At 43.4% G+C, this 25,091-nt stretch overlaps 2 protein-coding genes across 5 annotated transcripts in view; both read left to right on the top strand.

Annotated features, from left to right (window-relative positions):
- LOC104550162 (cell division cycle protein 27 homolog) overlaps positions 1 to 17,501 on the top strand; it is a 36,396-nt gene extending 18,895 nt beyond the window's left edge. The window contains exons 9-19 of one of the 4 annotated variants that reach the window (XM_062018608.1): positions 2,329 to 2,462; positions 2,879 to 2,978; positions 3,270 to 3,477; positions 4,303 to 4,472; positions 5,773 to 5,925; positions 7,158 to 7,366; positions 8,021 to 8,138; positions 9,187 to 9,315; positions 11,396 to 11,470; positions 13,316 to 13,496; positions 14,724 to 17,501. In XM_062018608.1, coding sequence (XP_061874592.1) covers positions 2,329 to 2,462; positions 2,879 to 2,978; positions 3,270 to 3,477; positions 4,303 to 4,472; positions 5,773 to 5,925; positions 7,158 to 7,366; positions 8,021 to 8,138; positions 9,187 to 9,315; positions 11,396 to 11,470; positions 13,316 to 13,496; positions 14,724 to 14,806 — 1,560 coding nt within the window. In that variant the 3' untranslated portion in view covers positions 14,807 to 17,501. Of the gene's footprint in view, positions 1 to 2,328; positions 2,463 to 2,878; positions 2,979 to 3,269; positions 3,478 to 4,299; positions 4,473 to 5,772; positions 5,926 to 7,157; positions 7,367 to 8,020; positions 8,139 to 9,186; positions 9,316 to 11,395; positions 11,471 to 13,315; positions 13,497 to 14,723 lie in introns of all 4 variants that reach the window. The other 3 variants (XM_062018607.1, XM_062018610.1, XM_062018609.1) reach the window with 3 other exon arrangements.
- Positions 17,502 to 22,018: 4,517 nt separating this feature from the next.
- Positions 22,019 to 25,091, top strand: part of LOC104558794 (KAT8 regulatory NSL complex subunit 1-like) — a 104,386-nt gene continuing 101,313 nt past the window's right edge. Inside the window, exon 1 of the mRNA XM_062017760.1 lies at positions 22,019 to 22,157. The gene's annotated coding sequence lies outside the window, so the exon portion shown is untranslated. The remainder of the gene's footprint in view (positions 22,158 to 25,091) is intronic.

Genomic DNA, 25,091 nt, shown 5'->3' with positions numbered 1-25,091 from the left:
GTGACAATTGAAGAACCATTTGTTCCTTTCTGAAAACAAAAAACCCAATGACTCTCCCCCGTGTTTTCAGTAAATCTGCAAGTTGTGTGGGGGATGCTAAGTGGTTTTTAGGTGGCTAACTCTATAAAGTAAAAACTAAAAAAGTAGAACCTGAATTTCTACATTTGATGCTCTAGACAAATGCATTGGTGTTTGTCTTGCTGTGCCATTCTGTAAGAGAAGTTTGAGAGCTGTAAAAAAACCTGTATGTCTTCTCTCGTTGGCCTAGTACTTTGCAGAATAAAAGCCAGTAAGCAGATAACTTTTTTCTTTTGAATGGTCTTCAGAAGGCTATGACTGGGAACTAACAGCTCATGCAATGAGGCTGTGTAGTATCCTGTCTCTGGACATCTCATTATGGTGACACTTTCTTCTCTTAGTCCTATGTTGCTTGGAGTTTTTTGTTTTGGGAGGGAGGTGGCTTTGCCCGTCTGTTGGGACTGGACTGTGCTAAAATAGTCTGCTAAACTTGTGCTGCGTGTGGTTGATCAATTTCCCATCTGCAGTTGCTCAGGACCAACCAGTTTTCAACAGTATGGTTTAAAACACTGAGTTCTCATGGATTGCATGTATGTAGGAAAGTAAATTTCATTGAAAAGTTGAAGTAGGTTGTCAGAAGGGTGGGACATCCCTTTTTTCAATGGTATCTAGTGACAGGACAAGGGGTAATGGGGTGAAGCTGGAACACGAAAAGTTCAGTTTAAACATAGGAAAAAACTATTTCACTGTGAGGAGAACAGAGCACTGGCACAAGATACCCAGGGGAGTTGAGGAGTCTCCTTCCTCAGAGGTCTGTGAGACCCACCTTGACGCATTCCTCTGTGGCCTGATCTAGATGGATGTGCTTCTGCAGGAGGGTTGGACTAGATGATCTCTAAAGGTCCCTTCCAACCCTACCATTCTATGATTAACCACAAATGTTTAATACACTTCAGTAAACATGTTAGAATTCTGATGTGTGCTTTGTCCAGTACAAATCATTACTTGTCCAGTTTCACTTCTGCTCTTCAAATTGTCAAGTTAGAAAAGATTTAGTGTAGCTGTGGCTAGAGTGTGCATGGCTTAATGGAGGCAGTTGCCTAGGAAACATTTGAGCGAAACATTAGAGTGAATCCAAAGGCTTCCTGTCCATGTGGGTGAGCGTGTTTGCTGGCTATCTGAACTGTCTGCTGAAAACAAAAACTGAGAGAGGGAAGGACAGAATGTTAGAAGTCCGATAATGTGTGAACTGGTGTTGCTTGTGCTGTCATTGATCCTGCTTATCACTTTCTGATGTCTGAAAGAATGTCTCTTCCAAACAAAGCTGCTTATTAACCCTGGTATAGGCATAAAGATAAGGTTTAAAAAGTGGGTTTTTTAAAGAAGGGAGGGGAAGACTTGTTCAAATCCTTTATAGGAAGTCAACATATCAGACAATGAGTTTCTATCTGAATGTGTTCCTTAGGTCTCAGATTCACAGTCAAGTTACTACTGCTGTAAATTCCCACACCTCAGCTGTGCTGGAGTAGTCATCAAAGTGCACATTTTACCTCTCTGAAGAGGTGTGAAGATACAAGACAATGTTCTGGTACTAAATTATATCGCATGCTTGTAGCCTGTGGCAAATAAAAGGTACCAATAAAAGCGTGTGCACACAGGAAGCATTGCTTGACTGACTTGCAGGAACTTGCTGCTCTGTGCTAACTTGACTGTAGGTATCTGTTTGTTAACTTTATATACTGCATATTGCAGATCCCTTTTTGATGAAGCAGTTAACTTCTATATCTGCTCTGAAGGCTTGTACAGTAATGATCTAAGTGTTGAAATACCTGTTCATAGCCTAAATCAGTATGCTAAACAGGGGAGCAGCAAGCTTAGATGTTGTACAGTGAGTGCCTCAACAAGCTTAGTGGTGAATGGCTTCTGGATATGAGTGAAAGAAAAAGATTTTTTAATTACTGTATTACAATGGTTGTGGCTTTTTTGTGCAATTTCCTGGGGAGAAGGAACTTTAAATATGACATAGTTTCCTTTTGTTCTTGCACAGATGTCTTAACATATAGTTCTTGCCACTAGCTGGAGATTTTATATCTTTCAAATGTGCACAAAGTTGATCAACTCAGTGTTACTGTCATTTTAACAGGTAGAAAGAGAAATGCTGTTGTGTAGTTCTTGGAGAGACACCCTCACCCTTTATTGAAAACCTGTATATATCCTATATTTGTTCTCCTTTGCACTGTTTGATAGAATGGATTTGACTTGATACAGCAGAGACTGAGACTTCATAATGACATAATAACAAACCTGTAGAAACTTTGTGTTATGCAGGCTGTCAGTAGGATAAGCCAAGCTGGAACAAAATCTGTCTTCTCACAGAGTGGAAATAGCCGGGAAGTCACTCCAGTTCTTGTTGCACAAACACAGAGCTCTGGCCCACAGACGAGGTAGGGGAAAAAAACCCAGCAATCACAGTGGTATTGCCTTTTGCTTCTCCTTTCTTGAAGGAATTTGGTGCTTTGTTTGTGCAGCTTGTGTGAGTGCTCCCACAGCATTCCTCTTTGAATGAGGAGAAAGTGTATTTTGTGATAGGTAAATTCAGTGGATAAGTAGGAATCCTGTGCATGGTAGATGGTCTGGATATAAATCTCCCTTGCAGTTAGACCATTTCCTGAATAAACAAGTAGCTGGAAGGAAATTCTGCTCATGTTCATCACGCAACAGCTAGATTTTTTTCGTCCCTTGAAATGGGAATATCTGTGCTATAGTACTTGAGCATGTTTGTTTACAACAAAAAAAAGCTGTTTTTTATTAAAAGTGGAGTGAAGAACTTAAAGTCTTATAATGTGCCGTGTGTTTTCAGTACAACACCTCAGGTATTGAGCCCAACAATTGCTGCTCCACCAAACGCACTGCCTCGAAGAAGCTCTCGCCTATTTACCAGCGATAGCTCTACCACAAAGGTAACAGACTTCACATGTTTTGCAAGATTGTGGAATTGCCACACTTCAGGAACATCGGAATGCAAATAATTGAGACTTTACTTAGCTGATGTGAATGTTTGCTGTTTAAAACTGAATTATTAAACATAGTGAAGTTACTGAGTGTCTGTATACTTAAAAGTCAAATGGTTGGGCATCATTGTTAAGGATGCAAGGAGGCAAAATGTGACTTTATGCAATTAACTTTCATGTTTAGTCACTTGAATTGCAAAGACTTTCATACATGTAACTCTTACTCTTTTTGACTTGCAGGAAAATAGCAAAAAATTAAAAATGAAGTTTCCACCTAAGATTCCAAACAGAAAAACAAAAAGTAAAACAAATAAGGGAGGAATAACTCAGCCAAACTTAAATGACAGTTTGGAAATTACCAAACTGGACTCTTCCATCATTTCAGAAGGGAAAATTTCCACTGTTGCACCCCAGATCCAGGCTTTTACGCTTCAGAAGGCAGCAGCAGGTCTGTTTGAATGCTATTGGGCTGTAGTAGAGTAAAGCTTTGTATAGATATATTTTAAGGTTGAGTGAAATAAAAGTTGTGGTTTAGTGTTTTTCTTTCATGTTTCAATTGGCCTGAAACTATCACATTTGTATAATTATAAAGACATTAAAGCCAGTGTCTTCTCGTTAACTTAGAATGCATGTGTGAAAAAGTAGTAAAAAGTGGCTAGTTGTAAGTAGAGAGATCTTGCAGGATCTGCTCCTTATCAGTGATTAAAATATTTTCAGGCAAGATCCTTGGAAACAAATAAACTATAAAATACCCAGCTGTCTTCCTTCAAAACTGAGTTCATGTAATCTGTTCTCCCTTCACATTTCCCATTTGTTTAAAAATAAATCTTTATTCAGATAGTCAGAAAATCCTATAAAAACTGCTGAATTCCTCTCTTTTGACTCAATAATGTTTCCAGGCAGCAAGAAGATGTATCCATGGATACAGGCCATGTAGAAAGTCTGTTCAGACCTAACAAAATGTTTGAATAGCTTCTGTAAATGCAAAACCCCACTTGTCCAGAACTTCAGAATTTCTCTGTTTGAGAAACTTTGTTGCTGGCTTAAGTTTTTACTAACTGATTTCCCTTACAAAGATGATATCTAGAATATTTTGCTTAGGTGGAGAGTGCATAAGCCTGTCTTTGGGAGCTTCACAGAGATTTTTTTTTCATAAGCAAATTCAGGAGCAGTGCCTGCCACAAGGGAGAGCTTAGGGGATTAGTAGTTTCAAGTTAATGTGTCAGTTGTCTCTTCTTCCCCACCTTTATTTATTGTATTTTTCTCCTAGAAGGTTTGATGAGCCTTCTCCGTGACATAGGGAAAGGTTATTTAGCCTTATGTTCATACAACTGCAAAGAAGCAATAAGTATTTTAAGCCATTTACCGTCCCACCACTACAACACTGGCTGGGTGCTGTGCCAAATTGGGAGAGCTTACTTCGAACTTGCAGAATATATGCAGGTAGGAACGGTGTGGGTTGGTTCTTTGTCTTTTGACTTTTTGTTTTGCATAGCCTTACACAGAACCTGCAGTTTTCCTGTAAAAGCTGTAGGACATTTGCAATGGAGATAATTGTATAAATGTAGAAGTTATATCTGGAGTAGCTTTAGATCGTGAATCTGCATGGGTAGTCATTGAGCTTTCCTGAAGAGGCTGTTACACTTTAGATCTCTTTTAATGTTATTTCCTGTTGCATCCAGCCATTGAGGTCAGTCTCCTCCTTGCTTCTCAGTATCTCCACCTACAGCTGTGCTGATGGAGTTATTTGTCCTGCAATGTTTTAAGTGATGTCACTGAGACAATTTGACTCCTAAAACCAAAAATGTTTTTCATTCTTTTCAGTTAATGCACATCCATGACTTAGTGTCCTTTGCAGCCTCAGAAGTGACAGCATTGACACAGCTGAGGTGACGTCAAACTGCTTGGAAACAAGCTGACAGTGAAGGCTGATCTAGCAGTTTAAGTCTCCTTGTTGCTGTTGTTCCAGGAGCTGAGATGACTGTTTCACCAGAAGTTTTTTTAAATGCTTTTTGCCAGACTGTTTGCAGGAGACACATGTGGTATGTTTCAGAGGTGGTTTTATAACCACACACATGGTCTGATGTAAGACGGAGCACACTGCTGCTTATCACTTCTGGTTTTTTTGAAACGGGGGCTACAAACCCCAGTGGAGCCCCAAAAGCTAAGCTGCTTCCCTTGTTGCTGCTTTTGGGTATTGTCACCTGGAACCTAAGTTTATGAAATAGACATGGAGGTCAGAAAGACTTTTAGTCAACCTGTTGATAAGCATAACTGTCTCAAATGGAAGTAAAGAACATGTATTTGTGTTCAAATGCTTGTGCATTCTCCCTATCCCTGTGTCAGCTGTCTACTGCAGTGATTGTCATGTTGCCTTTTGCCTTGTAATTGCTATGCACAATGCCTAGAGGGATGTAGTGCTTGGTATGAATCCAATACCTGTCTACTGTTAGAATGGCTGATAACCAAAACTGACCCATAACGGTGTGCCTCACATTTTTCTGATTTTGTGAACGCTTGTGGGCAGTGATAGAACCAATGATGTCACCTGAGTCAGCAACAGGGAGGGCTGGCTGCATTTCTGATGGCATGACTGTACTGGGGTATAGTCGCTTGCTTCACTTGAAGGGGAAGTTACAGGACAAAGCAAAGGGGATGCTGAGTCTAGACTTAACCTAACCCTGACCCATGTGCTCTGCTTTGGTGAGTGGAATTTTGTTTTAAGCTTGATTTCTGTTCTTAGGCTGAGAGAATATTTTCAGAAGTAAGGAGGATTGAAAACTACAGAGTAGAAGGCATGGAGATCTATTCAACTACACTGTGGCATCTGCAGAAAGATGTTGCCCTTTCAGTTCTTTCAAAGGATTTGACGGACATGGATAAAAACTCACCAGAGGTATGAAATGCTGTAGTCTTGAATGAAAAGAGGGAAACTATATGTGGCAAAATCAATGATTCAGAGCAAAGCTCTGAGCAATAATCTAGTTCAAGTGTATTCTCCTGTGAGAACTGCATGCCAAAACTGGAGAGGGAGATGGCAGGATTGTGTGTTGAATTCATGAGGCTTGAAATGGCTTCTTGGAATTAAAATATCAGCTTACATGGATCAGGTTGAAACCTTTTATCTGTTAATGGTTGTTTAAATTTGCATTGACACCATTCATCCAGGAAGATTGTGGGTTAGTCAGTCACTCCTGCTGCTGCCAGTATGCAAAGATAAAGAATATCTTTTTCTCTTACCATCTTTTAATTGCTGTAATTAATTCACTGGGACTTAAAACATCTTTACTTTACAGTTAATTCTTGGGCTTTTATGCCGAAGTCCCTTAAGCTGCAGAATGTATGGTAATGCCAAGTCATGATATGCAAAAAGACAGACATCTTACAGTGGGTGCCACAGCCAAAATAAGGACTGTATGCATTTATAAATGTGTTCTTAACAGACTTGAGAAAACTGTAGGTTGGGTTTCTTTTTGTTGTAGGAGAGAATCCTGATTGTTTTGTCTTCTGAGCTTGTCTTATAGTGGAAAAATCAAAACCAGTGAAGCAATTGGTAGCTGTATTAAGATGTCTGCATTCTCTTCTCTCCAAACTAATACAAGGAGTGGAGAACAGTTATGTGATTTGGCAGTGATGCTAACACTTTGGGAAGGCAGAGACCCTGGGCTATGACAGTTTATGGTCTCAGTGCTGGTTGCTGAGTGGGAGGGCAAGAGGAGGTTGCTGTTTAAATTGCTGCTTTACAGATTTCCAGATTTGTCATTGGGGGGAGCTGAAGAGTGCACCATCTTCACCTTCATTGTTCTTAGCTATCTGAGGTGTCTTATTTCTACCCTTTTCAACAGCTTTAGAAGCTTTAGTCATTAGTCAGACTTTCTCATTGGTACAAACCTGTTGAGGATCCTCAGATTCTCAGTTTTTATACTTCAGCTTGTCTAGCTGGAAGGTATATTTAGGCCTGTCTGCCTCTAGGGTATGAGACTGAACTTGCTGTCAGGGAGCTGTTTGTTATTATTGTTACTGCTATTATTGTTACTGCTATTCAATCTAGGAGGAAACTGGTCAGCTCCAACTTAATTGCTCTGAGTTGTAAAAAGTGTGCTCATCTTGCAATGCTGTTTTTACTAGGCGTGGTGTGCTGCAGGAAACTGTTTCAGCTTGCAACGAGAGCATGACATTGCAATCAAGTTCTTCCAGAGAGCCATTCAAGTTGATCCAAATTATGCTTACGCCTACACCCTGTTGGGGCATGAATTTGTGTTAACCGAAGAACTAGACAAAGCATTAGCTTGTTTTAGAAATGCAATCAGAGTCAACCCAAGACATTATAATGCATGGTAAGTTTTACTTTATCCTCTTCATGTGATAAAACTGCTTTTGGAGAAGTATCTTCGGATATTGTCATTGCTGTGGTTTCCTCTACTGTTCTCATAATGTGAGAAGAGAACCAAGCTATTTTTGTAGAAGATGTGAGCTTCATCTGTTTAATAAACACTTTCTTCCACAAGGAGGACAAGAGTTGGAGCTTTTTTGGTTTCCACAGATATTCCTGGCTGTATACCCCAGCTATTTTGTTGTTCTGTGTAGCACCCCGAATGCATCTAGTTTATCTTCAACCGCAGTTGATGAAATAAAAGATCTGCCCCTTTCTACCTTGAAATACTGTCATTCTCTTACAACTTTTTCTGTTGAGGAAAAAAATGATAAAGCAGAAAAGGTTAGATCTGCTAGTGTGTGTCCTGGGGTCTTGAGAAACTTTTGTATGCTTTTTACTTTGAGCTGCTTAGCCAGACTTCCTGTCTTTACATACTAATTCTTCAAACTGCACATTTGAGGGGAAAAAGCCTAAGGTAATTGATGTAGCTTTTTTCCTCCCGAGAAATACGTTTCCTACCCTGGATGGGTTGGCAAGTCTGACTGTTTCTGCCAGGTCATATTCACTGAGAAAGTCTGTTTTGTCTTACTTAACAGAAATTCTTTTTTGCTTGCAGGTATGGGTTAGGAATGATTTATTACAAACAGGAAAAATTTAGTCTTGCAGAAATGCATTTCCAGAAAGCACTTGATATTAATCCTCAGAGCTCAGTCTTACTGTGTCACATTGGAGTGGTAAGTAGATTGCACTTACCTCTATCTTTGCATTTTAATCTGCTTCTGTACTTTGTTTGAAGTAGAAAAGTAATTCTGAAAGGTTTTCAGCAAAAAATCCCAACATGTTCAGAGTGCCTATTGCAGGGTCTTAAGTGCCACAGGAATGAGTAACCACACGATTAATTTGTCAAAAAAAAACCTCTCCTCTCTCTCCAAACTACTCTTAGCTGGTAATGAAGTTGTACTATCAGGTCTTGTTTGAGAGTCAGCCAAAACAGTAGTGCGGTGAAAATCAAGACAGTATACAGGTATTGATGTGAACAGAATATTTATAGGGTTTTTATACTTTATACAGAGAAATTAAGTGTTAACTGCTATTGCATGCACTTGGACCAGTGCTTCCAGTTCTATAAAATGCTGAGCAACTCGACTTTTGGAGTGCAGTTTTTTTGTCCTGGCTGCGTATCTGCGTTGCCCTTATTCCTGTCACTTGCAAATACGACAACTTACACCTTAGGCCTCTTGAAACCAAGTGGAGCTGAAGTAGCAGGCAGCCACTTTGGCCACCATCTGTTCATCTGTATAGGGGTATTTGAGAAGTCAGACATTTATCCATCTGCTACTGCAGTCCTTAGTAAAAAGGAGCCTCACTCTGGCAAATGCTTTGTACAAAGTTGGGGAGCAGTTCTCTGATGTTTGTAATGGTGACTTAAGACCATATGAGCATGATGAGTTGTTACCTGCTGGCATTTTTTTGCCTTTTATGTGGCAGTGAAGTTGTGTCAAATGCTACAAGGATAGCGGCAGCTTCTCATTTGTGTAAGGCATTCAGTTCACTCCTGGCCAAAGGTTAAAAGATTTCCATAAGCCATTGGGTAAGGGGAACTTTTCAAGGTGGAGAGGAGTTGAGGTGAAGTTTTCTTCCTGTAAGAAATCATGTGAAGGTTTGGTCTGGAATTAGACAAGTATTTTTTAAAAGGAGCCAGATCATAAGTAAATTGATTTGTCCTTATATGGCAGACAAATTTATTTTCCCTTTTAATATTCTTACCTTGTTCTGTAATAGGTCCAGCATGCACTGAAGAAATCCGAAAAGGCTTTGGATACTTTAAACAAAGCTATTAACATTGACCCCAAGAACCCACTATGCAAATTCCATAGAGCTTCTATATTATTTGCAAGTGAAAAGTACAAGGTAAGGTTTGGTACATCTCAACAACATTAAGTTATCTTTAAATTACTGTAGCTAGGGGTGGGAATGCACTGGAAGCTAGATGTTTGCAGATGAGCACTGGGTAGCATCAGGACTTGCAGGGAGAGCCTGGGACATTGGCCTGTCTGGTAGGTGTAGCAATGTACCTGAAGGAAAATGGACACGTGACCCACCCAGACTTTAGTTATATGAAACCGTAAGCTGCATTAGGCTCAGATGCAGGCTTCAGACTTTGGCGATATCAGACAGTGAACAATGGGCCTAAAAAATAGTCAAGGATGAGTTGTTTATTAGAACATAGATATGAAGGCATCTGTGTGTGGGACAGAAACTGTGTAAGCTTAGAAGAGAAGTTAGATAAAGAAGGAATTAGTTAAAGGAATGTAGAAACTGCTGCTATCAAGATATGGTCGTAGTTAAGCTTAACAAATCATATTCTGCTATTAGGCGTGTGAAGAGAGCATGACAGACTGAGCTATCCAATTGTAATAGGTTACATCGTGTATTTACAAAAGAATAACATACATAATGTGATTGAATGCTGAAATTGCTTCTGCATTGATCATATTGGTCTGGTGCATAGTCCATGAATCCCGTCCTGCAAGGTGGTCCCTGCAGGTAGAGGCTGACAGAAGCGTTTGCTTGAAGTGCCACCTTCACCAAGGGAACTGTGTGAAGTATTTTCATAGTTATAAAATCTAGGGCCGACAAGTGATGCTTTTTCAATTATTATTGTTCTAGTCTGATCTTGGAAAAAGGAACTGAAGTAACTGTAGCTGTTACTGATGTGTGGGTGTATTATCAGGAGTTTATACTAAATTATTCAGAAAAGGCTCAGCAAACTGCCCATACCTGATTCTTGTTGCTGTAATTGGCTATTTCAAAGACTGTGTTAGTGAGTGAAAAATAAAAAGCTAAGCAATTTTGGTCTGATCTCCTGCTGACCTGTACCATGCTTAGAATGAGCAACGGTCTTTTCCCAGTCTGTAGTTCCAGTGAACGGTGTCCTCTGGCCTGGCTTTTTGGCTGCAGAGGATAACATGCTGTCTGGCTTTTGAAACCTTGCTTCAGAAATGTGTGTGCACGTAGAAAGGGAAAACTGCACTTAAAACTGTTTTTGTGGCTACTTTTTTTTGAAAATTAGTGACTGAACCAACTAAATATAAAGTGTAGTAAGATAAAGAACTTAATTAATAGGTTGGTTTTAAAATTGAAAAGCACAGGATATATACAAGGTGGGACATGGGGATCTAATAATCCACTATCTTATCAACCAGCACTAATGAGGGAACTTGTTAACTGTGGTTAAATGGCCTTTTAGGAAATAAAGCATTTGGACTTTTTTGTTTGCCACACTGGGAGTTGCAAGACTGAAGTTGTGTTGTTCACAAACTGTGTAAAAGTTAACTATATGTTCTGGTGTTTAGCACCAGTACTAAGAGAATTTTGATAGTGTGATAAATTTAGCCAATATTAGGTAAATAAATGTAAGTTTACAATTCCGTTTATGTGGCAAGCCTTGACTTGAAATGATCTTCATATGAGTAAGTTATTAGAGAGTTGAATGGAACTTCTTATAACTAAAATCGATGTTTGTTTCTAACTGCAAAATAAATGTCTTTAGGTAGGATTTCTTAGTAATGCCAGGTTACTGTTGCAGCAGAATAAATTGCTCCAGTGTCAACAATTAGTTTAAAAGTGAAGTAGAAGTTTAATTATATGTTTGGGACTTCAGATGTCTAATATAAATACAGTCATTTGTAACACAGATACATATCTAAAACCAGAACATTTCCAAATCATAAGTTTATGAGCAGTGCAGAAGCTCAGTACACTAAAGCGATTGTCTGCTGTATCTACACTGTCAGCTTCTTGTCTTCTATCCCACTATGCCCTGTTGGGGGTGAAAGGAGCATTTTATGTCAGAATTGTAAGATGTGTTGTAGAAGACCAAAGCCTGCTAAACTTGCTCTGTTTCTGTAGTAATGGGGCTATGATATGCTCCAAGCTTGACACGAGAAACTAATTTAAAAGGAGTCTGCTTTTTTTCTTCCTTTTCCAGTCTGCTTTGCAAGAACTTGAAGAACTGAAACAGATTGTTCCCAAAGAGTCTCTTGTTTACTTTTTAATAGGGAAGGTAGGTAAAACTTAACCATCATTGTAAGTTATTTTTCTTCCTTTGTTACAGAAATGTATGCCTAATGAGAAAATTTGATGCCTGTCACTAATGTGCCACCATTTGGGGTAATATTCTAAGAATTACCAAGGCTTTAAATAAGGTTTATTTCTCAGCTCTATTATGGATCAGCTTTTAGGTGCAAGAGACAGTTATTACTGGAGCAGGCCTTGGCTCACTTTAAAACAAACTAAGAAAAAATAACCTAAGGCATTGTCGTTTTCTGCTTGCTTTAATTTCATCACTATCAGTTTGAAAGGTAATTCATTTAGAAAAACAAGAAATTTATCCCAATAAAGACACTTACTAAAAAGAATCTAGTAGTTATGCACACAGCAGCTATGTATCTTTCCTTAAAAATGAAACTTGATCAGGACTTGATTCGGTACAATAGGAATGATCAGTAGAAATCCTTAAAACATTGAGGAATAGTCCATCCATTAGTCAGCAGTGTTGGTTATTTGTGTGTGTAGCTATTCATAGAATCATAGAATGGTAGGGTTGGAAGGGACCTTTAGAGAATCACATTAAATTTTAGTCTATAGCCATGTCCTTTTCAGCTGACAGCCTGCCCAAAAGGGTTGTAAGACATTCTTAGTCTGAATGTAAGACAAATCTTCAGTGAGGCTAACAAAGTAGACTAGCACAGGGACAGATGTTACTAGTTTGTCATCTGTGTTTGCATTCCAACCTTTCTTGTGTTTTAATGACACAAAAAAGCAATCTGGTAATGGAAATGCTCCTTCACCATTGTCTCTGCTAATATGCTTTCTGTAAGCTCTCTACCTTTCTTCTTCTGTGGGCTGTCTCTTGACTAGGAAGCAAGAAGATAAACTTACATAGCACAGTACTGGTTGACTTGTAGTGAGCAAGATTTCTTCTTCTTTTTCTTTTTTCAAATGGAGAAGGTTGAAAGAATTTGGACTGGAATTTGTTGTCTGTTGTTGACTGTTATTTGTCCAGGAGTAGCTGGACCTATAAATTGATGTTAGAGTTGCCATGTCTTGGCAGGCTTAAATATTTCACTGGTTAAATGCTTAACACAGTTAAATTACTTGCTGACCTGTCCTTAATACTAAGGAGAGCTTTGTTGCAAGTTGTGGTGACAAAGGTGATAATGTGGGCTGATTCTGTAGTGCAGAACGTTGTCTTGAATGTCCTGTTTAACCGAATGATAACGTAAATTAGTTGTCACTTCATGTCTCGTTATTTTCTCCACCCACTAATGACAGTTAAAATGCTACTTGAGGATGTAAAAATGACTGTACTGAGTCAGATCAAAAATCATGTATAGCCATGTGTCTGGCCTTTGCTAGACCTCAATACGAGAGCTGTGGGGAAGGGTGTTAAATTAACGTGTGTGTGGTGATACTTCCTCAGGCTATTTTATGAGCTTCTGACCTTAGAAATCTGAAACTTCAGACTTTTCCTGAGCCAGAAATAGATTTGGGTGACTCAAGAAACTGAAAGAGCACTGAGGGAGTAAGACAAACGAAAACATGCCCACCAACAGCTTTTAGTTCACCCTGCTGCAGAACTGTAAAGTTTAAATTTGTGTCTGCAGATCCACCTTCTTATGGTTTGGAATCTGTCAGTTGCTAGTTCAGGATTTTTTTGAGTCTTAAATAGAACCACTTGCTCACTCTTTCTACACATTTCCTGTAGGAATGGTGTAATAAACCTTTAATATCTACTCTGTTGCTTTTCATAAAATATCAGTTAACTGTGGCTCAGTATGTTTCTTTGTCGAGATTGTCAAGCAGTAACATCATGTAAATCTAACCTTTTATGCCTCTCTTATTTTAGGTTTATAAAAAACTAGGTCAAACTCATTTGGCCTTAATGAATTTCTCATGGGCAATGGACTTAGATCCCAAAGGAGCCAATAACCAGATTAAAGAGGCCATTGATAAACGTTACCTTCCAGATGATGAGGAACCAATAACTCAAGAAGAACAAATCAGTGAATGTTACCCCTATGAATCAGGTTTGTATTTCCAACCTTTTGTCATTCAAGGACCTATTTCCACTTAGGTGGTAGGAAGCATCCTAGGTTTAATAAGTGAAGCGTACACTGTTCAGCCTTGCTGTTCAGCAAGTAAAAATTCCAGAGGCTTTTCATCCATGCTTCCTACAGTTTGGGTGAAATAAAAGATTGAGGTGTGTCTTTATAATCTGTAGAATAGGACAGAGATAGTGACTACTGTAAATTTGTACAAATCATAGCTGGCTAACAGTGTCTTAGGAGACCAAGGTGTTCCCAGAGCCACCAATCTTCCCTCCTAGAAGTGTCAAATAATTTGATGTAACTGAAATTGTCTGTAGAGACTTTGTCAAACGTTAAAGTGGATGTTGACTAAAAATATTTGACCTGTTAAACATAAAGGGTAGCTTTTGAGCAAAGTCATGGAAGCAGTTTCATTTGAAATGAGACAAAATAAAACATTGCCATTATACTGTTTGGGTATAATCCACAAAAAGGAGTGGCCAGGTTTCCCTTTAACTTTGTGTCTTGAGCTTAAATTCCATGAAGTATGACCTCTTTGGTGCAGACTGAATTAGTGATAGAAAACAAATACTAGTAAGCAGTTTAGTTATTTTTGTTTCCTCCAAAGAAGAAGTGTAGCAGGTTTTTGATACTTTATTAATAGATACATGCTATGTTCTACAGTTGTAAGTCTTCAACTGAAAAAGTTATCACACTTTCATACTGTATAGCACGTTGATTGTTATTGGTCCTGTATACAGTGTTCTTTACAGTACTGGAAACTTGTCCTGCACTGCACTTCCTGAAGCATCATGAGGTTTTTCTCTCCCTGCTATTGTAGTTGGGCTAACTCAGGAAGCTGACTCACTGGTGGCTGAGCGTGTTTCTGACCAGAAGATGGAGACAGAGTACTGGAACTGCTGAGCCACACACACACACGCACACACACACAAATAAATTTACCAGTCGATGGCTGAGGCTGCAGCATGTTTTGTTAATACAATCTTCATGTTAATTCCTTTCGAAATGCATTTATTTAGGCTTCATTAAGATAGTGGAGGTCAGTGTGTCAGAAGGGAAAAGCCATACGGCTTTAAAGCATTTTGAAGGGGAGGCCCAAACCCATTGCTGCCGTGCTTTTGATGTGCTGGCAATGACTGTGAGGGAATCGCTGTAGCAAAGCAACCTGGTAGTGTTTGACTGCTTTGTGTTTCTTTTTCACTCAAGTTGGCACAGATGAATCCCAAGAGAGCAGCATGACGGATGCAGACGACACGCAGCTCCATGCAGTTGAAAGTGATGAATTTTAACCTCCAAAAGCCAGTATCTGAACTTGAGTGTGTTACTGGTACTGTTGTGTTCTCCCTTTCCTTCGCATCCTGAGTCTTCACATCACTGAGCCAGCATTGTCATTATTCTCCACTGACATCATGAGTACACCACTCAGACTTAAACTGTACAACGAATTAATGGCAGTGCAATATTCAGCTGCTACTGAGTTGGACTAGTTCTAAGTGACTGAAGAGGAAATGCTGTTTTTGGACTCCCCTTTGATGGAAAACTATCATGGAAGAAAGACGTGTTTGCTGTAACAAAGCCTGTAGATAAGGGGATAGTACTAATGAAGCAGTGTCTTGTTCTTTTTCCAGAAATGTGTCTTAGTTTGGTTCTTTCTTGGCAAGCAGAGTGCTGAACCTCATTTCCAAGTTCAAGGACAGTGTTGACAAATGCAGGCTGTTATAGACTTTTGCATATTGTTGTGTAACTTAAAATGCCAGGGAGTGCAGATGACCTTAAAGCTACAGTGTCTCCAGTGAACAAACACCATGAACATGCTCAGGACTGTGAATGTGTCTGACTATGTAAAACATCCCCTGTCCCTGCTTAGAGTGCAAACTTGCAGGAGTGGAAATGTAGCAGGAGAATCACATTGCAGAATCAAAGCTTCCATGAAATGCTTTCATGTCTTAATGAATTAATTTATTCACTTAGTTTCTGGAAGGTCAGTGTTTACTTTGTACTTGAAAGAAACAAGTCAGCACCACTTTGCTTTCTCTTTCATATACCCCTTGACTTGTTCCTCCCCTTTTAAGAATGAAAATGAATAAAGGGTAAAATCAAGAGAGAAATGTAGATGCAACTGTAACGTGAAAACACCAAACCCTTAATCCAGATTGACTGTGTGTTTCTAAGCAGGTAGACTGGGAAGACCATGGAAGCCTTAATATGATCAGAACCATAATTAAACGCATCAAATAACTGTCTAAGATTTGTATCAGTGTTAAAACTGCTTTGTAAAGCATGGTCCAAGCAGGATGCAAAAACATGCAATTATCTTTCTCCCTTTTCTAAGCTGTTCTTTAAGATTCTTACTCTAGGAACACTTTCCTTTTCTACAGAGGCTGCGCCAGTGAGGAAAAAAAGCTATGCCCTGTGAACAAGTCCAAAATGATCTTTTTCTGTAGTATTCTGCAGGAGCAACCGATGCCCTTTATGCAGTGACGATAAAGGAAGTGTATGATACTAGCAGTCTTAAAGAGCAGTTTATGCATAATACATGGGCAATGGTATAAATTTCTTAGTAACTTGTGATCAGTCTTAATGGGTTTTTATGTGTTGGGTTTTAAGGATCTCTTAGTTACCTTTAGAACTTTATCTTTTAAAACCAAAACCGTCTGTCATCTTACACTTGGCATGTCTGTCACAGCTGCTCTCCTGCTGTGGACCACAGGGACACCTTTATAATTGGAAAAATAATCCTCAAGTGCAGAGCAAAAATGTAAATCTCTGATTTGTTTTGTTTTTTAAGTAGGAGGATAACTAGTGAAAAATAGGTTTAAGCACCCTTAATGTTACAAGAGGGAACACTAAAATCTGAGTGATAATATACTAAAGGAGCTTTGTGCCTCTGCCACGTATTTGTGATTGGCTTGTGTCTGGAAGGCTGATGCACAGACTGGAAAATGGTGACCCATTTCAGCTGTCTGGAGTGCACGGCTTCCTGCACAGCTTCTTGTGGCCATAGCTATTTTGGAGGCATTTCCTTTTCCTGAGAAGTCTTCCCTGAGAAACATACAGGGTTTCAGTTTCCCAAGACCTGATATTCATCCATGGTTGAGCTCGGGCACGATGCTTTCTCAAGTTGCTTGTGTCTGTCCTGATGTGTTTTTCCTGTATATGCAACTTCCCAGGACATCTATCAAGAAGGAACCTTCTAAGCAGCACCTCAATATGAGGTCTGGAGGCAGCACTTGTGTGAATGTTGCCAATTGCCATATTGCTCACCTTCCATGTGATTACAAGTGTATTTTCTGAGCAAAAAAGCAGGAGTAAGCAGGTGCTACTCTCTAGACTCTCCATAACCTGTGCTGAAATGGGGACCAGAGATGCAGGAAATAAGGTGGCTATTCCATTTTTCTCTTGTTATCTAGAAGTTGTGAAAATTGCAGTAAAGTTTCCAATGCCTTGGAAAGGGCTCTTAATCCAGGTGGTATTCGAAAAGGGTATTCATGCTCCTTGGAAGATGCAATACATAAAATTGTCACTTGCTTTATTTGTGCATCATACTTTAATGTGGTTTTTCTTCCTGATATTCTCAAGTAACTTCTAGACCACACTGCTCTTGCACCTTCCTAAAGAGATACACAGAATTGGTATTTAATCAGTAAAGTTTTTTGCTCTTTTTGGAGAGGGGCAGGGGGGACAACAAGCATGAAGGGCACTCTGCCAGCCAGGTTAGAGCAAGTGTGTTCACTGAAAATAATTAGGGAACTGTAATTTTCTTACAACAAAACTTTGGGACAAGGCGAAGCGTGGGTGTGGTGTGTACTATTTACATTGAAACAATGTAATTTGTCTTCTTCCTTTTTTTGCCTTTCTTGACTTCATTTAAAAAAAAATGTACAGTCTTAGGGGAAAAAAAGTTTTTTCTGTTAATATATTTGCGATTCATTAAAGGATGTGGAAAGTCCAAATAAACTACTTTGCAAAGCAGGCTTATCTCCACATAGTGTTGAGAGTCGTCCCTCCATCAAGTGGGGGTGAGCACAGCAGAGCTGGAGAGAGTTTTGAGGACCCACTTTGTGATGTGGGGGTTGGTGAATCTGACCCAGGCTTTCGGTGAAGCAGGCTGCAAGTGTCACTCCTTGGGCTGGAGGAATTTTGGGTCAGGTGTGGGTTATGGATGTGCAATGAGGCTTCCAGAAACATTTCTGTTTGCTGTCAGTTTACACCGTGCAGCTTGACAGGAGATTCAGTAAGTTTCCAGGTATGGAGCGGGTGTGGTTTTGGGGGTCTTTTTTTATCCTGCTTTCTGTAGTAGCTGGTAAAGTTGTGGCTGTGACTGTTGTGGGCTCAGCAGAGAAATGGGTTATGGACTCAGCTGTACTTTTCAGATGTGGAAGGAAAGCTTGCCAGGAAGGCTGAGGGTCACGGCTGCATAGAAGTTCCTCTTGTTGCATGTGCAGTCATTTTGGATTCAAGCTTTTAGCACCCATTTTTGCCCACTATGTTAACCTAATCCAGTCACTTTTTTTGAGAGCTAACTTTTTGGCTGTGAAAGTGACACTGAACTTCACCCTTTCCTACACCTAGTTTCCTGCCCTTTTTTTTTTTCTTCTCTCCCATGTTTGTTTTAATCCTGGACTTGCAGCATTGATGCAGTCACGTAGTTCAATTTTCTGCTCTGTAGATGACTTCCTACCCTGCCTTACGTGTGGCAGAGAGACACGTTGTTCTTCCTGTGTCTCCCTTGCAGTTTTTCTGTGTTGTTTCAAATACCTGTGGTTTAGGCTGCGCTTCCTAGTGGTGAAACGAATCTTTGTTAATGGTAGGCTGAGCTTTAGATGCCTCCAGAGGAAGGCAAAGTACTACCAAAGTTTGACTTGTAAGCTGCAATCCTTTGCTGCATCTGAATCGCAGCAATGCAGCAAACACACGGAACTGCTAGTATCTCAGGATATCCAGCTTGGGGATGGTTTTGGCACCTGATCTTTACAAACACCTGCAGCTTCTTAATGGTGCCTTGTGCTTCATTCTGTTGCTTATTAATAAGTTGGTTGCTGCATCATGTCCCTGTTTCCCTCGGTCAAAGTTAGTGACTGTATCTGAGCATGACCTGGTCCTGGAGCAGGCACTTGGTTTGGTTTTGATTTGTGGGCTTTTTTTAATGGAACAAAAGAATAGGGTTTCCAAGGCAGGAAGCCCTTGATACCTGATCCTCAGAGGAGCAAGGCTTAAAATCATATTCACATGGAGAATAAGACTTCCTCTGCTTCTTTTGCCTGCCTGCTTTTCAAGTCAGTATTTGTGGAACATCTGATTTCTCAGTTTGAGTCCAACTGCTGTGTAGACTCTGGGAGATGTTCCTTGCTTTGAAATCCTATGGTATCAGCCAACCAGAAAAATGGGGATAGCAGAGGACCCAGTCCCTTCCTTGGGGTTGCAGCACAGGGTTGAGATAGCAAATGCCTCTCCAGCCTCCTTGTCCTTACATCCAGCTGAGTGGAGTCCTGGAGCAAAGACGTGGGCTGCGAAAGCCAGACCCCAAAGTGGGACAAAGGAGGATGGAGGAGACTGAGGCACCTACAACAGAGATGTGAGACTCATGATAAGTAGGGGGGTAGACACTGCAGGGCGACGGTCCCCTGTACAGAGCCAACTGTGATGTTCACCTGGGACCTGGCTAGTTTGAGGCTTTTCTAGGCTCCCCAGCATTTAAGCAGGAGCAATGCTCTGCAGGGTCAGCCACTTCTGCCTCTGCAGCCTCACACCACAGGCTAATGCAAACACTGATAGCTTCTGCATCCATTGCTGCCCTTGCATCTCATTCATGGCTCTGCCTGCATTTCTGCCTATTAATGCTCCAACCTGTTCCACTCTGGATCTGGGACCTGATGTCCTGGCCCAGAATATTTTGTTTGCCCTTAAACACTGGGAAGGATTTGATATAGCTTAATGGTACCAATAAGGGAAGTATCAGAAATGCCTCCCAGATCAGAAAACTACTTTCACAGGTCAGTTCCAACCACAATGCTCCAGAACACTGTGTTCAGAGAGGAACCACATCTTCTTTTCTGCAATATTTACGTTCAGACCTTTTATGGGTTAAAAATCTCCTCCTGTTCCAAAGTCCACCCATTTGTATCCATGTATGTGTAGAGCAACATCATTCTTTATTGTGGGAACATTTGGAAAGCAAGCTGAAGGAGACAGAATAAGTTTGCCACTTTCTGCTTCTTTGCCTTTTCTAAATCTGTTGAGAAACTGTGTCTGAGTGCTGTGTCCCTGGCACTTGCCTCCTGAATAACCTCTGTATAACCAGGAAAAATAGTCTGGCTGCAACCAGCATACAAAACCCACCTTCCCCCAGGAAGGAGAGGCGGAAGGTGGTGTCTGCACAGGAGACGTTGAATGTGTCTGCTCTGTGTGAGGCATCTATGAACTTTAAATACAGAGGAGCTGGGAAGCTATATTGAGTAGGGCCAAAAGTTCTTCCCTGCACCAGCAGTGGCGGTGAAAAATTCTTTTTGCTCCTAAAACTGAAAATACCTGCTGAAAAGACTGCCCCTGTAACATTTGTATGGTAGTCCTCTGACAGAGAAGGAAGGTTCCTGCCTCCCTCCCCATGCTGGATGAGGTACCAATGTTTACCTCATCCTGTGTAAGGCCTTGGGGCCTTACTGTGTCTCTTGGCAGTTGGATGGACCTACCTGAACTTGGGGGAGGTGCCAGGTCAAGAAACCAGAGCTAAAGCTCAGCTCGGCTTGCCCAAAGACTCAGAAGTGGGAATTTCCTCCCATGATCCATCAAGCAACCCTTGGTCAGAGGTTGGGGATATTTTATGATTGGTATAGAACATCCTGAGGATTCTTGGGAGGAACGGGGCATTGAGCATGTGGGTGTCAGATGTGACACTGACCTGTGTGGAGCATCTCATCCTCTTCATGGCTCCACTGTCCCAAAGGGAAACGACGACTCTTGTCATGCAGAAGTCACCAGCGAAAAGTGAAGGAGCCTGTGCCTTCTCAGCCATTAAGACATGAAGTCGTGCCTTTGATTTGAATTAAACCCAGCCCAGGCCTGGGATAAAAGCTAAAAGACCCCCTGCCAAGGTACCAGTGTAAGTGACTCAAGGAAGAGGACCAGCGTTGTGTCTCCACGTGTGAGTAGGCACAAGGCGAAGCCCAGGGAAGTGTTTTGTGGTGGAGAGCAGGGTGACACTGAAGATGACCCTGAGTTCAGCAGCGGGTGGCTCAGAGGGGGCTCGAGGGAGCTGCTGCAGGGTCGCATCGTTTGGCCCGAGCGGGCCACGCTGGGGCTCGGGGACAGCCCAGGCTCGGCCAGGGCTGCGAGGACGCAGAGTAGCGATGCCGGCCGGCCCGGGGCCCGCGTCAGCCGTGGGACTGGCGTGTCTGCGGCCCGGGAACCCCGAGGCACACACGGGACGCGAGTGGCCTGTGGCCTGCGGGACTCCCCCGCGTCCCCCGTGGGTCAACGCGGTGCCAGCCGCGGGGCAGCCGCGCCCCACCGCCCGCCGGACACCCCTCCGAGCCGCCGCTGCCCCCCGGTTCCGCGGCCCGGCCGGACCCCGGGACTGCCCCGCGAGGCGGCCCAGGGCCTCCCGGCCGGGCCGGCCCGACCCGGGCCGAGTCTGCGGAGGCGGCGGCGCGGCGGCGCGAGGGAGCGCGGGCCGGGGGGGGGGTCCCGAGGCCGCGGGGGGTGCGGGGCGCGTGCGGGGCGGGGGGGGGTGCCGGGCAGGGGGCGAGCGGCGGCACCGCATCAATCACCGCCCGCCCCGCCCCCCCGCGCTGACTGACGCGGCGGCGCCCAATCGGGTGCGCCCATGCCCCGCGCGCAGCCAATGGGGGCGGGGGAGGGCGGAAGGTCCCCACTTCAAGGCTGGCCGAGCGGCGCAGGTAGGTGCGGGGCGAGGTGTTGCTGGTGCGGGGGGCGCGGGGCGGCCGCGGCAGCTCGAGTCGCGCAGCTTCCCGCCCCCGCCTCCAGGCGTCCCGCAACTTGGCCGCGGGAGCCGGGCCGCGGCGGGGCTGGGCTGGGGGAGGCGTGCGGCTCCTCCCGCGGCCGCCCTACGGGTAGTTAGAGGCCGGGGCTCGCGACGGAGGATGGAGGGGCGGGGGGCGGGTCGGGGCGCCGGGCCCGGGGCCCCGGGGAGAGCTCCACCCCGCCCCACCGCGCTGCTCAGGGGGGGCTGGGCCGGGCCGGCTCCGTGCGGAGCGGGGACACCCCCCCCCCTCCCCCCCGGCCTCCCGCACGGGGCCTCCATTTTAGCTCGGGGAAGGGATGCGGGGCCTGGGGGGACTTCCAGAAGGATCCAGGGGTGGCAGCCTCCGCCCCCCCCCGCGCCCCTGGCCCAGCCTGCGGGCGCTACCGGGCCGCGTCCCCGCCGGCTGGCCCGGGGTGGAATGGAGGTAAAGGAGGGTATGGAGCAGCCGGAGTCCCGTGGGCTGCGCCCCTTTCCTTCTGCTGACAGCCCTTTCTTTCCCCAGGTCCGAATTTTTACACCTCCTCAAATAAATAAGAAACTTGCAGACCTACTAGAAGTCGGTGGAGGCTGGAAGCACGCAGAGGCCCTCCCTGCACTGCCCGCTGACCGCCTGGACCACAGGTGGTGAGAGGATGGGGCTGGCCAAGATGCCCACGAAGGTACGATCTCCCCTTCTTCCTGCCAGGCAGGGCCAAGCTTGGGGTTTTGTGAGCTGCCGTGTTGGACAGGTTGGGTGCACTGGGTTGTGTTTGCAGGTGGTGTTCTAGGTCCCGACGGTGCAGGATGAGCCTGGAGCCTTCATTTCTTGGTGAATGTGTAGCTTTAAAATGGAGGTTTAGAAATAGGGCTGTAAATATGAATTCATCTGTTGCCTGTACAGGGTGTTTCTCTGCCCAGAACAGTTCCAACGCCTGTATGTTGTCAAGGGATGTGTAGCCTTCCCTTGGGACCGTGCATACGTGCTTCCTGGTATTACTTGCTCTTGTACGCAACAGCATTGAGACATCAAGGTATGACTTGCCCAGAAAATGAAAGGTCTACTTTTCTGCCCCCCCCCCCGCACAGAGTACATCTTTAAACCCCACATTCACATCAATCAAGTCCTTCTTACTTGCTGATATAACTTGGTTTATGTGCACTTAGAATATCAAGAGTTCTGTCTGTACTTGTTGGAATGGTCTTGACTTTGTTCTGTGAAGACCAAAGGTGTAAACCTGGGTTTTCATGCCCACATGCCTGTGCCTCTGGCTTCCCTGTGTGTGCAGCAGTTGTAGTGCTCATGGGTCTGGAGTGGAGAGCTGCAAGAATTTGCTGATGCTTGCTTTAAAAAGTCACTTCTTACCTTGCTAATGGTATTACAGGTACCTAAATGCTTAGGTATGACAATCAAGTTCTGGGAAGCTGAACAAAACCTAAAGAGAAAGATATTTCCCTCTCTTCAGAAATCTTCAAGCCAAAGCAGCCTGACTTTAGGCCACATAAGGAGTCTCAGTTTAGACTAATTCTCTTGTAATGGGAAAACCAGAGTTCAATCCTTCTGCACTGACCTTAAGACAAATTTGCCCTCATATCTGATCTAGTTGGCTAACACACCAGTAAAGGCTCTTATTCTTTGTACACATAATTAGATTAAGTTGTTATGTAGGCTTTAAAATAGGAGTTAAAACTCTCTGTTATTGTTTTTGGAGGTTTTCACTAAATTTCCGGGAAGCATGTCTTCCTACAGCTCCTGCTGAAACTGGTAGGAAGTCAGCAGACAGCTTCTCTGAAGACTGGTCCTGATTTCCAAAGTGCCACACGCTGATGGATTGGCCAGGTCGGGCTTTAGTGTGTGGCTGTATGGAGCCTGACACCCATGTGGGTGCTTGTGCAGCCCCAGGGTGTTGTCAGCCCTGGGTTTCAGGCTCTGTGCCAGCCAGTGAGGGTCCACAGCAGTGGTGTTCTAACAAAACAGTCTGGAGAACTTGGAGTCTGGAGAACTTGGAGGATTAAAAAATTTAAGAGTGCTTAAGGCATTGCAAAACAGGCAGAGAGAGTCGTCTCTGCCTTGATGGCTGGGGAAGCTGCAGGTAGTGTGTGTGCTGTGCAGCCTGATGCTGGAGAGAGAGAGCCCTGGCTCTGGACTGGGGAAGGCACTGAAGGCACCGGCTTTCTCCAGCAGGGATGGGCATGTGGGAGGATTATGACAGGTCCTTGCTGCTTCCTGCAGGCTGTCAGGAGGCGAGGGGAAGGAGGTGTGCCTGTGGCAGCAGGTCACACTGCAGGAGGGTGTACCCAGGAGGACGTGTGGATGTCGGGCTGTCACGTCCGCTCAGCGCTTTTTCTTGGAGGCGTTCACCCCGTGTGGCAAGGATCTAGTTGGACCTCGTTTTTTGAGTGTATCATCTGCTCCTGTGCTAATTGCTTTAAACCTCTGATTAGTACATACTGGAGTGCTTCTGTGTCCTGCATCCCTGACCTGCGCACAGACTCTAGTGCCTATTGTTACTGTCATGGTCTGCAATGCTTTTACATCATAGAACAACTCCATTATGTCCTTCAAGTTTTATAAAGCTCTCTCTACCTTCCTCAGAGGGTTCCTTGGGGAAGAGGAGTCACAAAATGGTAGGGGTTGGAAGGGCCTTTTAGAGATCATCTAGTCCAGCCCCTCCAGGAAGTTCTGCCTGGTCCTTCACAGCAATTGAGCACAGAGGAAAATCTGCAGACTGTGCTGCCCCAAAGCCCTCTGTGCTGTGGTGGTAGAATGAGGGACTCGCTGCCTTATTCCTCCCCTGGCCGTTTCACTGTGGCACCAATTCTCCTGTGCTGGACTTGTCATAGGAAGTATAATTAATAAGGAGAGCAGGTAAGGACTTGTATTTTTCCACGTGTGATCTCTGCTGTCTGCCTGCATTGTCAAGGGTAGATTTGTCCAGGAGTGAGGAATTTGTGTAAAGCCCTGAAACTCAGGGCTCAGAGACTTGCAGATTGTGTTACCTGTGGAATGGAAGCTCTCAGAGCATAGCTCTGATCTCAAGGTGCTGGGTGACTCTTGAGCATGACCAAAAGAGTAAATAACCTAATATCCTGGTTATTGGCTATATTTCTGTCTGGCTTCACTGCTGCTTCAGTGTGAGAGTACAGCTACCAATAGAGCAATAATTTTTTCCATGGAATCTGGAAAACTAAACAGCAGTAGAATTGTTCCAAGTGTCCTACAGCAGAATAGAAACTAATTCTGTAGTTAATGGATCTGAGAGAAGCCATGTGAAAAAGACAACTGTAACATGAACTAACAAACGAAGACTCTGAAAACTTGTGCTCATCTTGGTTGTGGCAGAGGGAGAGCTTTCGCATCCCAGCATCAGTAGCGATGAAAGGCTGGCCTTGGCAAGTCTCAGGTTTGCTGTTAATGAGTCGGAGTGTCAGGTCCAGTGTTTGATACAAGTAGAATCCAGGAAGGTGTTCCGTGAGCTTTATCTGTAGCTCATGGATAAAGGAAAGTATATGAAGACTTTGCAGCTGGCAAAGACAGAGGAAGTTATGCAGCAGGTTTAAATCTGGCCTCTGTCTCAGCCCTGTACTGCTGCATACCCAGACTTGTTAACAGTTGC

Source organism: Colius striatus, chromosome Z (genome assembly GCF_028858725.1).
Source record: "Colius striatus isolate bColStr4 chromosome Z, bColStr4.1.hap1, whole genome shotgun sequence".
In the NCBI taxonomy this organism is placed as follows: domain Eukaryota; kingdom Metazoa; phylum Chordata; class Aves; order Coliiformes; family Coliidae; genus Colius; species Colius striatus.
The sequence above is the reverse complement of the archived record's forward strand: the minus strand, read 5'-3'. Positions and strand labels throughout refer to the sequence as shown.